Source organism: Martes martes (assembly GCF_963455335.1).
Source record: "Martes martes genome assembly, chromosome: 8".
In the NCBI taxonomy this organism is placed as follows: Eukaryota; Metazoa; Chordata; class Mammalia; order Carnivora; family Mustelidae; genus Martes; species Martes martes.
This window is the reverse complement of record NC_137895.1, coordinates 105,166,707-105,180,640: the sequence shown is the minus strand read 5'-3', so window position 1 is coordinate 105,180,640 and position 13,934 is coordinate 105,166,707. Positions and strand designations below refer to the sequence as shown.

At 54.7% G+C, this 13,934-nt stretch overlaps 1 protein-coding gene across 1 annotated transcript in view; it reads right to left on the bottom strand.

The window, feature by feature from the left end:
* Nucleotides 1-2,689: 2,689 nt before the first annotated feature.
* Nucleotides 2,690-13,934, bottom strand: part of B4GALNT3 (beta-1,4-N-acetyl-galactosaminyltransferase 3) — a gene marked incomplete at both ends in the record, with an annotated part of 28,124 nt that continues 16,879 nt past the window's right edge. Inside the window, 11 exon segments of the mRNA XM_080810291.1 lie at nucleotides 2,690-2,798; nucleotides 3,996-4,122; nucleotides 4,693-4,846; nucleotides 5,254-5,326; nucleotides 5,583-5,736; nucleotides 6,382-6,701; nucleotides 8,978-9,773; nucleotides 10,454-10,515; nucleotides 10,769-10,869; nucleotides 11,869-11,978; nucleotides 12,824-12,967. Coding sequence (XP_080666417.1) covers nucleotides 2,690-2,798; nucleotides 3,996-4,122; nucleotides 4,693-4,846; nucleotides 5,254-5,326; nucleotides 5,583-5,736; nucleotides 6,382-6,701; nucleotides 8,978-9,773; nucleotides 10,454-10,515; nucleotides 10,769-10,869; nucleotides 11,869-11,978; nucleotides 12,824-12,967 — 2,150 coding nt within the window.

The following is a 13,934-nucleotide window of genomic DNA, read 5'->3' as shown; positions in this document are numbered from 1 at the left end:
TTAGTTAGTTCTGGATTGATCCATGTTTATGCACAATCCTTTTTGAAAACCTGTTATAGCTTTCAAATTAGCACCTTCCCTTAGGCATGTACTTAAGGCATACAAACTCACTTTGATCTTTGCCTTAGCCAAATAGAATGAGGAAGGTAAATTTGTACCTGTAAAGACCCAACCGGGCATCCCTAGCTCACACAGGAATGATTTTTAGAGTGTCTGCTACTTTACCACCGCTCGCCAAGCCATCTTGGCCTGCATCTAGCCTTCGTTCCCCCAGGGCGTCCATCCAGAGGGACATCCCCCAGGGTAGCCCTTCTCTACTAAAACCACCAATCTCCCACTAACCTGCTGAGCAGAAAATGCCCAGTCTGCTCTCGGACAGTGAACTCAGGCAGCTCCCCACAGGGCAAGACCAAACTGATGGTGAGCAGTGGAGGGTTGTGTGGGAGCGTCCTGACGACTGAAGGGCGGAGATGTGCACCCTAGCCCCTCAGCCCAGCCCTCTCCCATCTTGATGGGCGATAAGAAGAATACATGAGCCACTTGGTTTTCTAAGAAGATGCTGTATTTAATCACTTCCCTCCCTCCCCCCAACCCGACACATTTCCCTACAGAGTAGGGGCCCTCCCCCTTAAGGCAGATGGTGTGGAGGTAACAAACATTGAAGGAAAGGCACTGGCCAGAGTCAGAGGGGGTCGTGGCAGGGCAGGGGAGGGCAGGGCAGGTGGGGCTGGCTCCTGTCTTTAAAAGCATGGAGGCAGCTGAGCTGTCTCGGTTGGCTCAGGCCTACCAGTGCCACGCCCAAGGGTGGCCCCAGAAAGCAAGCTGCCCGCCCAGCCAGCTAACTGGAGCTCTACCTAGTCCATATAGCCCTTTCCCAAAGGCAGTGGCCTGAGCAAGGGCCGTGTGAAAAGCCAGGGCCCAAGGGGCAGGAATGGCATCCAGAAGCCACAGCCCATTAATTGGAAAGTTTTGTCCTTCCTGACTTTTTAGAGGGGGATGAAACTCTCTTCAACCTCCAGAAGGTTCTCAAGGCTTGATTCTCCTAAATGCCAAGCGTGTGCTCTTGGTGAATGCAGGGCCCACCAGGTAGACACTGGAGCTCTGAAGGCTGTGACTAGGACTCTACCACAGCATGGAGCCTGGGCTCAGCGGCCTGGCCTCCTGCACCCCGCGGCACCCCCACGAGTGCTTCCTCACAGCAGCGAGCCCCAGGCTCCCCTCCTTCCATGGACACTGGAGTGCCAGAGCCAGTTTCCAACGCACCACTGGTCAAATCAGCGGCGGCGGCGGCAGAGGCAGCAGCAGCGGCAGAAAAATCCCCAGCCCCAAAGGCACCTGAGGACTTTTAGTGCAAGACTAAGTGTGTGATCGGCAGGTGTGAGAAAGGGCAGCCAGAGACTACAAAGGCCAAGGGCTAGCTTCCTGAAATGGCTCCACTTTTCAGCTCCTCCTGGTCCCACTCCTCTCCAATTGAGGAAGAGATCTCAGGGCGATGCCCTTACCTCCCCAAGCCCATGGTCCTGCCCCTCCCCACCCTGGTCCCTGTTCCTCCACCTTGTCCACACCCCTTCCTCTTCTTCCCGGCAGGCCAGGGCTGGGGATCTCCCCGAAGGAGGCCAAGTCTGTTCGGGAGCAGGACTGTGGGGAACTCCCCATTTTCCACTTCCCTTTCTCCCCTTCCTGCTGGATGCCCAACCCCTCTTCCCGTCTAAGCCCAGGGCTTTGCTACATCTCTGCCCTCTTTCCTCTCTGCTTCTCGTTCTTCCCAAAGCTTCAGCCTGCAGGCAGGCCAGGCCGGGGGCTTCTCTTCCCTCCTCCTCCACCGTGCCGGTCTGGCACCGCCTCTACGCCAGACACCCAGGAATGACGAGCCCACGGTCCACCAGCCCTCTGTCTCCCGACCCCACCGAGGCACCATGATGATGCCGGTCTGTGCTGGGCTGGAGTTAGCACTGCCCAGAGGAGAAGGTTAATGCCCTAATTGGCGGCCAGCTGTTCTGTGGCTCCCTGGGAGAGATGTGCGTGTCTCTGGAAGGCACAGCCCGGGTAGAGCTGAGAACGGATCCACGCTGTGCCAGCTCCTCTGGTTATAAATCAGCTGCCAGACCAAGGACTGAGCAACACGCTGCGCTACACAGAAGTGGGTCTGAGGTATGCAAGTGGGGACGTGCCCTAAATGCATGACTCCATCCCTCTCTCACAGTCAAGGCTGAGTCTGGCAGGTATGGTTTTGGTTTTCTGTTAGAAAAAATAAAAACCCCAATAGAATATGTCCAAGAGAAGAGTTTCCAGGTCATGGTCACTGCTCCCCAGGAGGAGCCTGGTGGGGGGTGCTGGAATGCACCTCACAGATAGGTCAGCAGCGCTCAAACAGGTCTTTCCTTCCTTGACTGCCCTGTGCTGCCCTTCCCAGGAGCCAGTCCATCTCTGTCAACTGAGTGAAAGGCCCCTCCTGGTCCCTCTCCCAAGGTCCTCCCTTCAGAGGCCCCGAGGGTAGAGAGAGGGGCCTTGGCAGCTGTCTGCGTGAGGCAACAGCTCTGGGTGGTGATGGTGTTAGCTCTGAGGCCTCTCGGGGCTCAGCCATGGCTTCTGCCCCCCTCCCCCAACCCCAGCGGCGAGCAGGGGCACTGGGGAGCCAGCACAAGTCAAGGAGCAGGAAGCAGTCAGTCCAGCGGGCCGCCCCTCGGGATCACGGCATCTTCATCTGGCGGCGGTTCCACATGCCTCGCTTGGAATGGAAGTGATGGAAGAAATTCCTGAGGGAGAGACGTTCCACTTCCAGGCCCGCTTGGAGGATCCTGAATGGGGGAGGGGAGGGGTGAGCAACAGAATCACAGGAGGCAAGTGGGGAGAGGCCCAGGCCCCTGAGGACCCCACCTCCTGTGCCTACGTCACCCCCCGGTCCCTGTTTTCCTCTGTTTCCTCCCCACAGGGCATGGGAGGAGGCTGCAGTTGGGAGCCAGCCAGCCTACGTCTGAATCCCAGCCCCATACCTTGTAAAGCATGTCACCTTTCAGAGTCTCAGTCTGCCAGTCTTTTTCTCCTTTAGAGAGAGAGTGATGCACAGCCAACCCCGGTCCTTTCTTCCTTTGATGTCTCTCTCCCTTTCTCTCCTCCGCCTCCTCCCTTCAATCCAAATCTCAAGGTATCATCCTCTTTCCCTCCCCTTCTCTTGGCAACAAATTTCTTTCTTCTGTAACTTTTATTTATTAAAAAACCTCTACCCCCAATGTGGGGCTCGAACTCACGACCCCGAGATCAAGAGCTGCGTGCTCTCTCTACTGAGCCAGCCAGGCACCTCTCGTGGCAGCAATTTTTTTTTTAAATGCAAATTTCTTGAAAGAGGACTCTCCTACTAACACAGCTTCCGCTCCCTCACCACCCTACAGTGGGGTCCTGGCCCACCTGTGCCTGCTTCAACCCTGCCGCTGCCTCCCAAGTCTGTGGCCTGTCCCATGTTCTCCTTTCTTCTTCCCAGGGACTATTTCTTGCTCCCTGAAACTCCCTTCTCCCAGGCTTCCAGGACCCCAGGACCTCCTGGATTATCTTACTGCCCTTTAATGGCCTTAATGTCTCTTATGCTGGCCCCAAGTCTTTTCTGACCCTTCATCTGTCTCTCCTGTCCATTCCCCAGCCTCAGCTTCCCTGCCGGGCAGTGGTAAAGAAGAGGAAGGCTCCAACACGGAGAACACCCAGGCTGAGAGCATCAGCATTTACATGCACACAGCTCTCGAGCTTCTACTTTACCCTGACAGCTCACCATGCACTCTCATCTCCACGCCAACCCTGTGACACAGGTGGAGGCAGTATCATCCCCCTTCTAATAGACACAGAGACTGAGTCTTGGCTAGGCAAGTAATAGGACCCCTGGCAAGTGGCAAGGCTTCCTCTGAGCCCAGAGATCAGGAATCTGCTGCCCCATGGCCCTAGCCTCAGCTGATCTAGCCCTGTTCTCTCCCCGCAGTCCCTCTCAGACACCCTCCTCCCCCTGTCACCGGTCCAGCAGCTCCCAGTCTTCCCCGCCCCAGCGGTCTCGGAATTCCTTGGTGTTCATGCCGCCGATTCTGTCCAGGTCTGACTTGTAGATGCCGAGCAGTCCAAACCCATTCACCTCCCAGTAACCTGTGGCCAGACAAGAAGCCCCCCGTGAGATGAGCCAGGGGCCAGGAGGAAGCAAGGAAGGCTGCTGGGCTGCATTCCCAGAGCCTTCTCTGAAAGACAGGGGACATAGGTGCCTGACGCAGAAAACTGTCTCATGCGAACAAGTCCCTGCCCACACTCAGATCCAGGGTCCGAGAGAAGCTGCGGCCCTACAGGGGGTGTGACTACAGGCCCTAAAACAGGATCTCACAACGGCAGCCACTGAAGACACAGCCGAACATGCTTTCCTTGTCTGTTTTCCTCCCAGAAGCAGGCAGCCTATCTTCCTGTTTCTCTATCTGCAGAGGGCACAGAATCTGGCACAGAGTAGGTATCTGACGACTGAAAGAAGGGAAGATGGGGAGGAAATGTTCATCACTGCTGCCGTGGCGGCTGAGCACAGCCCTCCGGCACCTCTCCGGTGGGCTGTCCAGTGGGCAGGAGGAGCAGGAGGGAGACCGCCATGGTAGACATGGATGTTTCTAGCTCTGGGATAAAGAACCAAGGCCAGAGAGGGCTCACCTACCCACCCTAGCCCAAGGCAGGGCTCACCCTCAGGCCACTGGGGGGTGGCCCCACAATGCAGCCTCATCACCATGGGGGCGAAGGCCATCTTGCCCTCCACACAGTGCTTCCGGATGGTATCGATGACTCCAGGTGGGAAGTGGATGTGGAGGTCACAGAGGAAGATGATGCTGTGCGGGTCCTGAGGACAGATGGGGGAGGCTCAGCAGACCCCACAGACCGGGGCTGGGGGTCAGGCCACTCCCGAGGACAATCCTCAGGCTCCTTCCCATTCAAATGCTGGACAAACTTCCACCAAACTGTTGGGCAGACTTCCACAGTACTGGGCACCAAGTACACAGTTCTCAAGAGTCAGAGAATGAATTCTGACACCTCTCCTTCATCCTTTCTGGACCGCAAGGCCTCCAGACAAATGCTCCACTGTCATTTGCTGTCTCACCCAGCACCCGCCCTGCAGCAGAATAGAGAGGAACCTCCCGTGTCCTCATTCCTTCCTCCCTGAGGGGCTGACCGCCTCACATATCCCAGATGTCTCCATCTCTTAACCAGTCTGTAACCGTGTCTCCCAGGCCCCTCCCAGGATATTACCTTCACCAGGTCTATGCCAGCCTGAAGCCCAGCCGAGCGCTCGAAGTTTCCACTCAGCTTCATGTACTGGTAGCTGTAGGGAGAGGAGAGGAAAGAGGGCAGAGTATAAGGCTCGGCGGCAGTGGTCCCTGGAGGACACCGGTGGGCCCGGAGGAAGGTGATGTGGCTCCTAGGGTGGGATCATACGCAGGTGAGTCGTCTGGAGAAAGTCAGACACTGGGACTCAGGAAAGCCAGCTGGGGACTTCAGGCTCTGCCCAGCACCCAGCAGTCCTGGGACTCTAGAAAGTGGGTGGTTCAGGCTGGGCTCCAGCCGGGGAGCCCCCTCACCTCCGCAGCTTGGACCTCTTTAGGGCCATCTCGACGTCCATGTCCTCACTGCTATAGTCAGTGATGATGATATTGAAGTGTGGGTCGCCGGTGGCCTGGAACAGCTTTTCCATGTCTCTGATGAACTGCTGCACCCAGCGTGCCTGGTTCTTTACTACCACAGTGGGCAAAAGGGAGAAAGAAGCGGTAACACCGAGAATGGCAGCCCCACTGCCAGCTCCTGCACAAGTCAGGGCCCCAGTGGACCTCTGCCACTACAGACCCATCGGCAATGCAGCGGGGAGGTGGAGACGGAGGCAGAGGGGGAGCTGACCCATGAAAGTGGCCTGTGCACCCTGCCTCCCACAGAGCCTCCAGGCAGGGTCCCATGGGAAGGCCTGGGACAGGGGCTCGTCCTCAGCTCTCTCGCAGTAACCTGACTGTGCTCTCACACTCAAACCCCGTTATCTGCCCATCCTGGTAGCACCCTTGCTCTCCTGTCTGTTCCCTGCTCCCCTTTCTCACTACAGATACCAGCTAAGCCACTCTATGTCTTGTTCCCAGAGCAGTTGCATGCCCCGGTACAATGACGTGGCCATGATCACACCCCACCCTGAAATCTGGAGCAACAGGGAGCACTACTAGTCGGCATCTTTGCCAACCACAACACTCAGCCATGTGACCTCAGGTCCTCGACTGTCGAGTGGCCTCTCCCACGGGTTCTCGTGAGATCACACCAGTGAGCAGAGACCTGGGTGCTCACGGTGACTTTTAGGATCCCCTCTCTGCTGATAATGGCCGGGCTCAGCTTGAGGCTCACCAGGCACAACGAAGTGGACCACGGCTCGGTGATTCCAGGAGAAGCCCTGGGGCCAACACAGTTTGGGCTCCGGGGCCCGGACATTCAAGATATGTCTCCGGCGGTTGTTTGAGCCCCAAACCAGGCCCTGCAGGTTCCGGGCCTCGACCTCTTCCCCACCAGCTGGATCGATGCCCTGCCAGCCTCGTGTAGACACATACTCGGAGAGCCGCACAGGGCGCTGGCCTTGTTCCAGCAGCTCAAGCTCCAGGAGGTAGCGACCCCCGCGTAGCTGGTCCTGGCGCTTCTCCACATTCACGATGCGCTGTAGCTGGTACTTTCTGTGGCAGAAAGGGTGGGCAGCTTGAGTAACTCCTTCCCCACTGTCGGGGGTAACATGGTAGGTAGAAGCCTGTGAGGTCAGACGTCGGGGACCCTGTTTTTTGTCCTAGTGTTGCCATTAGCTAAGATGCAGGGGCACCTGGCTGGCTCAGTGAGTAGAGCACGTGAATTTTGATCTCAGGGTTGTGAGTTCAAGACCCACGTTGGGTACAGAGCTTACTTAAAAAAAAAATAAATATGTAAATTAAAAAATAATAGAAAATAAATAAATAATTAATTAAGATGCTTCCACCAGATGTTTAATCTCTAGTGTTCACTGCCTCCATCTTTAAAAATGCACCCATTGGGGCGCCTGGGTGGCTCAGTCGGTTAAAGCCTCTGCCTTCAGCTCAGGTCATGATCCCGGGGTCCTGGGATCGAGCCCCTCATCGGGCTCTCTGCTCAGCCAGGAGCCTGCTTCCCACCCCACCCCCCCCACCTGTTTCTCTGCCTGCTTGTGATCTCTGTCAAATTAAAAAAAAAAAAAATGCACCCATTGACCTGGGATGATCTCTAAAGTCTGTTATAGCTCTAAGATCCTAAATATATAAGGTGAATGTGTTTCCTTCAGAAACCGACCCTCATTAATAAACTACTCTGCTCACTCACAGTCCATAACATACGATGGGTTATTAGAAAACTACTGACTGGGGCGCCTGGGTGGCTCAGTGGGTTGAGCCGCTGCCTTCGGCTCAGGTCATGATCTCAGAGTCCTGGGATCGAGTCCCGCATCGGGCTCTCTGCTCGGCAGGGAGCCTGCTTCCCTCTCTCTCTTTCTCTGCCTCTGTCTGCCTCTGTCTACTGGGATCTCTCTCTGTCAAAAAATAATAAATAAAATCTTTAAAAAAAAAAAAAAGAAAACTACTGACTGGTTAGCTCAGTATCATTAATCACTAGGGAAATGCAAATCAAAACCGCCATGTGATACCATTTCTCACCAATCAGGCTGGCTATTTTCAGGAAAGGAAAACAACAAGCACTGACACGGGAAACTGACACAGCTGTTGGGAACGTAGAACCACGCAGCTGATTTGGAAAAGAGATGGGCAGTTTCTCAAAATGTTAAACACAGGGGCGCCTGGGTGGCTCAGTGGGTTAAAGCCTCTGCCTTCAGCTCAGGTCATGATCCCAAGGTCCTGGGATTGAGCCCCACATCGGGCTCTCCGCTCGGCGGAGAGCCTGCTTCCCCTCCTTCTCTCTGCCTGCCTCTCTGTGTGCTTGTGATCTCTGTCTGTCAAATAAATAAAAATTTAAAAAAAAAATGTTACATACAGAGTTACCATATGACTCAGCAATTCTACTCCTAGGTATACCCCCAAGAGAACTAAAAACCTATTAGTGCAAAAAAAATTATACACAACTGTTCAGAGCAGCATTGTGTTCATAACAGCTCCAAAGTGGAAGCAACCCAGATGTCAACCAACAATATGCAGAATATTACGCAGCAGTACCTAGGAACGAAGCACTCAATACCTTCTGCATCCTGCAGAAGCCTTGAAAAAGTTTTGCTAAGTGAAAGAAGCTAGAGACAAAAGGTCACATATTCCATTTACCTGAAATTTAACTCCATTTGCATGAAATGATTTTTACAGGTCAATCTATAGTGGGAGAAAGCCAGGTAGTGGTTGCTAGGGACCGAGAGTAGGGAGAAATGGAAGTAATGCTAACACGTGCAGGAGTCCTTTTGAAAAGTGATGAAAACATCTGGAATCAGATAGTGGTGATGGTTGCACTATATTATGAATAGGCCTAAAAACCACCAAATTGTACACTCTAAAACTGTACACTCTAATATGCGGCATTAAATGTTACGTGAATTGTGTCTCGATTACAAGAATGTTGGTTGGTTAAGCGAATGAACGCCAAAACAAGGAAGTCAGGCCCTGCTTTCCGCTCTCGCACTCCCCTCTGGCCCACACCGAGGGTCTTACTCTCTTAGACTCAGTTTTGTCTGTTGTATCACTTTGCTACTAGCTCCTTCCCTGAGAAAGGGGACCCCATCTTCCCAGTGCTCAATACATGTCCTAGGCCAGGTACCAAGGGATGTCAGAACCTTGCCCGAGGCTGGACAAAGACCTGACAGGTAGAGCTCATTCTCAGGAACAGGGGGTCCCAGGTGTGTGATCATTCAGGGAGCCTGTAGCCGAGGAACGGGCGACCACCCCCAGATTCCTGCCCCCCAGGCTAGCTGGCTGCCGTGCCCCAGCCCCGGTCCCAGAAAAGCCCTTTACCTTACCCCCGGCTCCTCTGGTTGAGCTTCTTCAGGAAGACCCGTGTGACCTCGAGAGCCTCCTGCTCCGGAAGCAGCAGGTTGCCAGACGTGTTACAGTTCAGATCGATCCAGTCAGTCCGCAGGGCCTGGAAGTCAAGGTTCCGAGCACTGAAGGTCTGGTCCCAGTTTACCACTGGGTCAAACATGGGCACGTATTCGAACACCTCACTCATATCCTCTTCCTCTTCCTCTTCTTCCCCCTCTTCTTCTCCCTCCACCTGTCCTTCCTGGCCTGCAGCAACCACGACGTCTTCCTTGCCATGCCAACCCCTCCTAGGGGCTGGGGGCTCCATCCTGTCTCCCCTTCTCTGCTCTGCGATGTATGTCTCAACTTGATTCAGCCACTGGGACTGCCCTAGAGTTTTCCTGGGACTGTCACCAGTGGGCCTGGGCCCCTTGACGGAAGGCAGTTTCCCTGCCAGATGCCCCGGGGGCCACTTGTGGGAGTAAGATGGATCCTGGCTGGGCTCAGGGCTGGGTCTTCGCTCCCTCTTCTCTGGTTGCTGGACTGGGACAGCGCTAGTCCTTGCAGGGAAGGGAGCTGTGGAGTTCTGCTTGGAAAAGGGTGCCAGCAGACCCTCCCGGGGCTGAGCCAGGAGTTTCCGCAGGCTCCGGAGGTGGTAGTCAGTGACATCCTGCCCAGGGGGAAAGGTAGGCACTTGTCTTCCCTCTGGCATCCTGGCATCCTGAACATTGGAGGCAAGGGTCTCTTCTGGCGCTTCTCCATACTGGGATTCTTCTAGAAGGCTTTCCTCAAAGCCTGTTGTTAATAATAACAACCATTGCTCACATCAGAGTTTCTAGCCTTTCCCAAACAAGATATACAAGACAGGGGTTGATCCTATGAATGAGACACCGAGTGTCAGATGGGGATTGCACCTGGGTTCTGCCACTGGCTTACTGTGGGACCTTGGGCAAGTTACCCACCTCAACCAATCCCAGTTTCTTCCTCTGCATAAAGGGAATAATCATGCATCTTCCATAGGGCTGCTGTGAAGATGGAGTGATATAAAATACCCAAAGTGCCTAGCAGGTGCCTGGCACACGGGACCCAACAAAGGCCCCCGGCATGCCCTAATCCCTCCAGAAGGAAGGCCACAGGACGACAGTGTTTCTCTACAGCAGAATTTCCCCAGTGACATGCCAGGAGAGCAATCCCTCCAGCACTCCAAGTAATCTCCTCTGGGGCTCTAATTCTCCTCCAGCTGACCGCAGCACGCTGTTAAAAACAGTATCACTTTCCACACGTGCGTGGGATGGAGAAGGAAGGAGTGCCACTCTCTACTCCTTTGGGTGTAGGGGAGGGGCTATGTGGGTCAGATTTTAAGCTCGTCAGGGGCAGGGCTGGCCTGGTCTGAACTTCCTCTAGAAACAGGCCATGCTCATCGAGGGATGAGGGGAGGCCCGCCTGACCTGGAAGCCTCAGCTGTCACACCGTACCTGGCTGCTCTGGCCCCTGCTTCTCTGGCTGGTCAATCTTGATGTACTCCCGAAAGCTGAACCTGCAGAAGGAAGGGAGAGGCAGACTGGCACCCAGCGCCCCGCAGGCTGCTGTGTGAGGCTCTGCAGGGAGCGCCAACAGAAGCATGGAGCCATGCCCCACTGGAGGGCAAGAGTGTGTGTGCGTCTGTGAGCGTGTGGCATGCCCGGGAAGGGCAAGACTCCGCAGGCTAGAAGGGCATCTGTGGCCCCTCTAGTCCAGGCAGCTCTCCCGGCTCCCGGAGAGCCCCTCTGTAAGGCCATTCTCTTGCTCACCTATCCTGGTAGTACGAGTTTTCCTGGTAGAAGCATTTATTATGGGTCTCCATGTGGCTCAGACGGGTATAGTCATTGGGGTAAACGAAGGACAGATGCACCTGGAGGCAGAGAAAGCAGCAGGAATGAGAGGGTGGGATCTCAGGAAGAAATCAGCCACCAGGGTTAAGCCTGAGCCTCACCAGGACCACACAGGGCTCTGGGGGCCCTAACCTTGGTGAGGGGAGAAGGGCTGCTTTGAGCTCCGGAAGAAAACATTTGTTCCACAGATCAGGATTCCCTCCTACTCTTCAGGGCTCCTCTCCTGGGCTCTCTGGACCAAACGCAACCTGACTCAAGCTTCCCGGTGCACACGCCCCTCACCTCCCATCCTAGCTCCTTCTGCCCAGTCGCAGCCAGTACCATTCTCTCCCCCTCCAGCCATCTCACCCACTCCTGCTGCCTCCAAACCTTTACTGCAACCTCCCACGGCCCTGGAACAACCTCCTTCTGTTACCCACTCCACTGCCTCCTGCCCTCCTTACAGCTTCAAGCAATGCCACCAACCAAATTCCCAGTTAGAGGCCACCCATTCTCTGACCCAGAGGATGAGTCCTGGTCACCTCTTCCAGCCTCGAGCACCCAAATCATTTCTAGATCTGGATGTATAGTGTGCCTTCTGCCTCTGCAGTTTCCACCTGGGCTACAGGTTCTCTAGAACTAAGCTTCGCTCCACAGTTCACCTCCCCCGGTGCCTCATCTATGAGTTTAAGAACTGCTGGCTGATCGCCCAGTAGGACAGACGCACGTAGGACAGGGTTGTGTGGCTCAAGCAGCTGAGAGCATAGGAAGCCTCAGGCCAACCCACCTCCCATCATCCTCATCACCGTGGCGGAGCTGGAGCTGGAGGCCTTCCTAAGGCCAAGCATTCATTCTTGCAGTTTATAGGGCCATGGACAACTTGGAATGCAAGTTCACCCAGCCCATGGACCTGTGAGGCCACCCTGTCTGCTGCTATGTGGCCTGGGGAGGAGGAAGAGTCAGGGCCAGCACCTCTCCTTCTTAGCCCCAGGCCGCAAGCCCTCTTGACTCTGCCCTCACTGCCCAGCCTCAAGACTTACAAAGCGGAGTCCCTGGTAGCGCTGCAGGGGGAGCCCATCCACCAGGTAGCTGGGTTTGTAGGGACAATCGGGCAGGACGTGGCGGAGATGAGTCTTGGGGATCAGAGGCACTGAGGACAGTAATGGAAGAGGGATGAGGGTAGGGACAGGAATCTGGAACAGGTTGGCTTCAAGGCACAAAGCCTCTCGGCGGCGGGGCGGGGGGGGGGGGTAGGGGGGCGGGGGCTGCAGGCCTCTGCTCTGAGCAGGCACTTTTTTGTAATTCACTCATGGCAGCCATGGGCAGAGTCCAAGTTCATCAGCTGAGGCTGCCAAACTAAGGGTGGCACCACTCTTCTGGGCCAGGTGCGTTCAAGGAGCCTTGGAGGCCAAGGATTCGGACGCAGTCCCTGGTTCATGGCATGGGATTGCTGTACAGGGCTAGCCTCAGGAAAGGTTCAGAAACATCCAAGAGGCCACCGAGTCTCATCCTAGCGCAGAGCCAATAACTGAACTTCCTCCCAGTTGTTGTGAGGGTTGCAGGGGGGCTGGGGAGGTTTTCTCAGCTTTTAAAATGTAAACGCTCCCAAGAATTTATGACTCCAACACTTTGGTGGGAACATACTTCTCTCATTGGATTAGAAGAGTTGGGATCCACTGGGAAACTATGATATATGTGATTGTGAAGGGACATGCAGGGGATTTCTGGGCTCTAGTTCTACTTCCTGTCCTGGGAGGTGGTTACACAATGTTTGCTGTGTCATGATTTGTGTAACTGTAAAATTGTGCATATATATTTTTGTACTTTTCTGTATGCATATTATATTTTACACTCCTAAGGGAAAACGAAGATTCTCTGACTTTGGGATACCATGGTAGAAGTGACAAATCTGCAGAGTCTCCTCTACTAACACCCGTGGGTTAGTAGAGTGTGTGGTCCCCAGACCTGGCGAGAAGTGTGTGGTCAAGGTCTTACCTCGATAGAGGGTGTCCCGAGGGTCAGGCCGCAGCATGTCTGCAAGGGGCAGCTCCTCTCTGGTAAGAGAGTCTCGGGAACCTGCGTGGCTGGCTGCTGTCTGAGGGATATGGCCCACGTCATCCATCCTTAGGACTGTCTCATCTGGGCTCAGGGAGGAAAAAACAGAGGCAGCTGTGAGTCCTGGAGTAAACCCAGAACCCAGACCGCTGCCCGCCAGAGCCCAGGCTTCTGTATCCACCCGCGCCCCCGCCACTCCAGGGACAGTATGAGGTGTGTGTGATCCCTCTCCCCTCTAGCCCTGCCCCCTCATAAGTTGGGGGTTTGGCTACAGATCTCCTTTAGACCCACTCTACCAGCCCCATGGCTCCCACACACCAGAACTTTGTGTAAATTGGGAAAAGACACCACTTCCTCAAAAGTGTTACTGCTCTCTGCCGGAAATCTGTCATTGTAAGCCTGCTTCATTTGTCTCACAAACATGTATAGAGAACTTACTAAATAACCAGCCAGACACTGTTCTAAGCATCTTATAAATATCAAATCATTTCATCTCCATAAGCACCATACGCCTTAGGTACTTATTAAGTTTTCCTACTTTACAGAATAGGAACTTCGGCAACGAGAACCTAAGTTATTTGTCAAAGATCACAAAACTGGTTGGGGGCAAAGCTGAATCTGTACTTGGCCCGTGTAGTCTCAGCCTCCAGGTTATGCCACATCTCAGACAGACAAGCCAGCGAGGTAGACCACTGTAGGGCACTCCCTCGAATTCTCTGCAGCCCTGTTCCTCCTCAACGTCCCCCACCTGAACCCCCCCCCCCCACACACACACCCCTATGCCCCTGACCAGTATTCTCCCCTCCAAGTGGGACAGGCCTCCTCCGTCTCCTAACCGCCCCGGGCACTGGCTGCTCCCTGACGTCTGGATTCATGTCTTCAGCCCCAGGTGGAGCTCTCCCTCTATACCCCGGGCCAGTTACCTCTGGCTCATCTTACTGGTTTCTTCCCTGGATTTTACCATGGGTCTCTTCTCATTTCACATTGCATCTGTGGACTCCAGCTCTGCCTTTTTCCTCTTGTACCAACTCAGCAGCTCACGATCTACCCC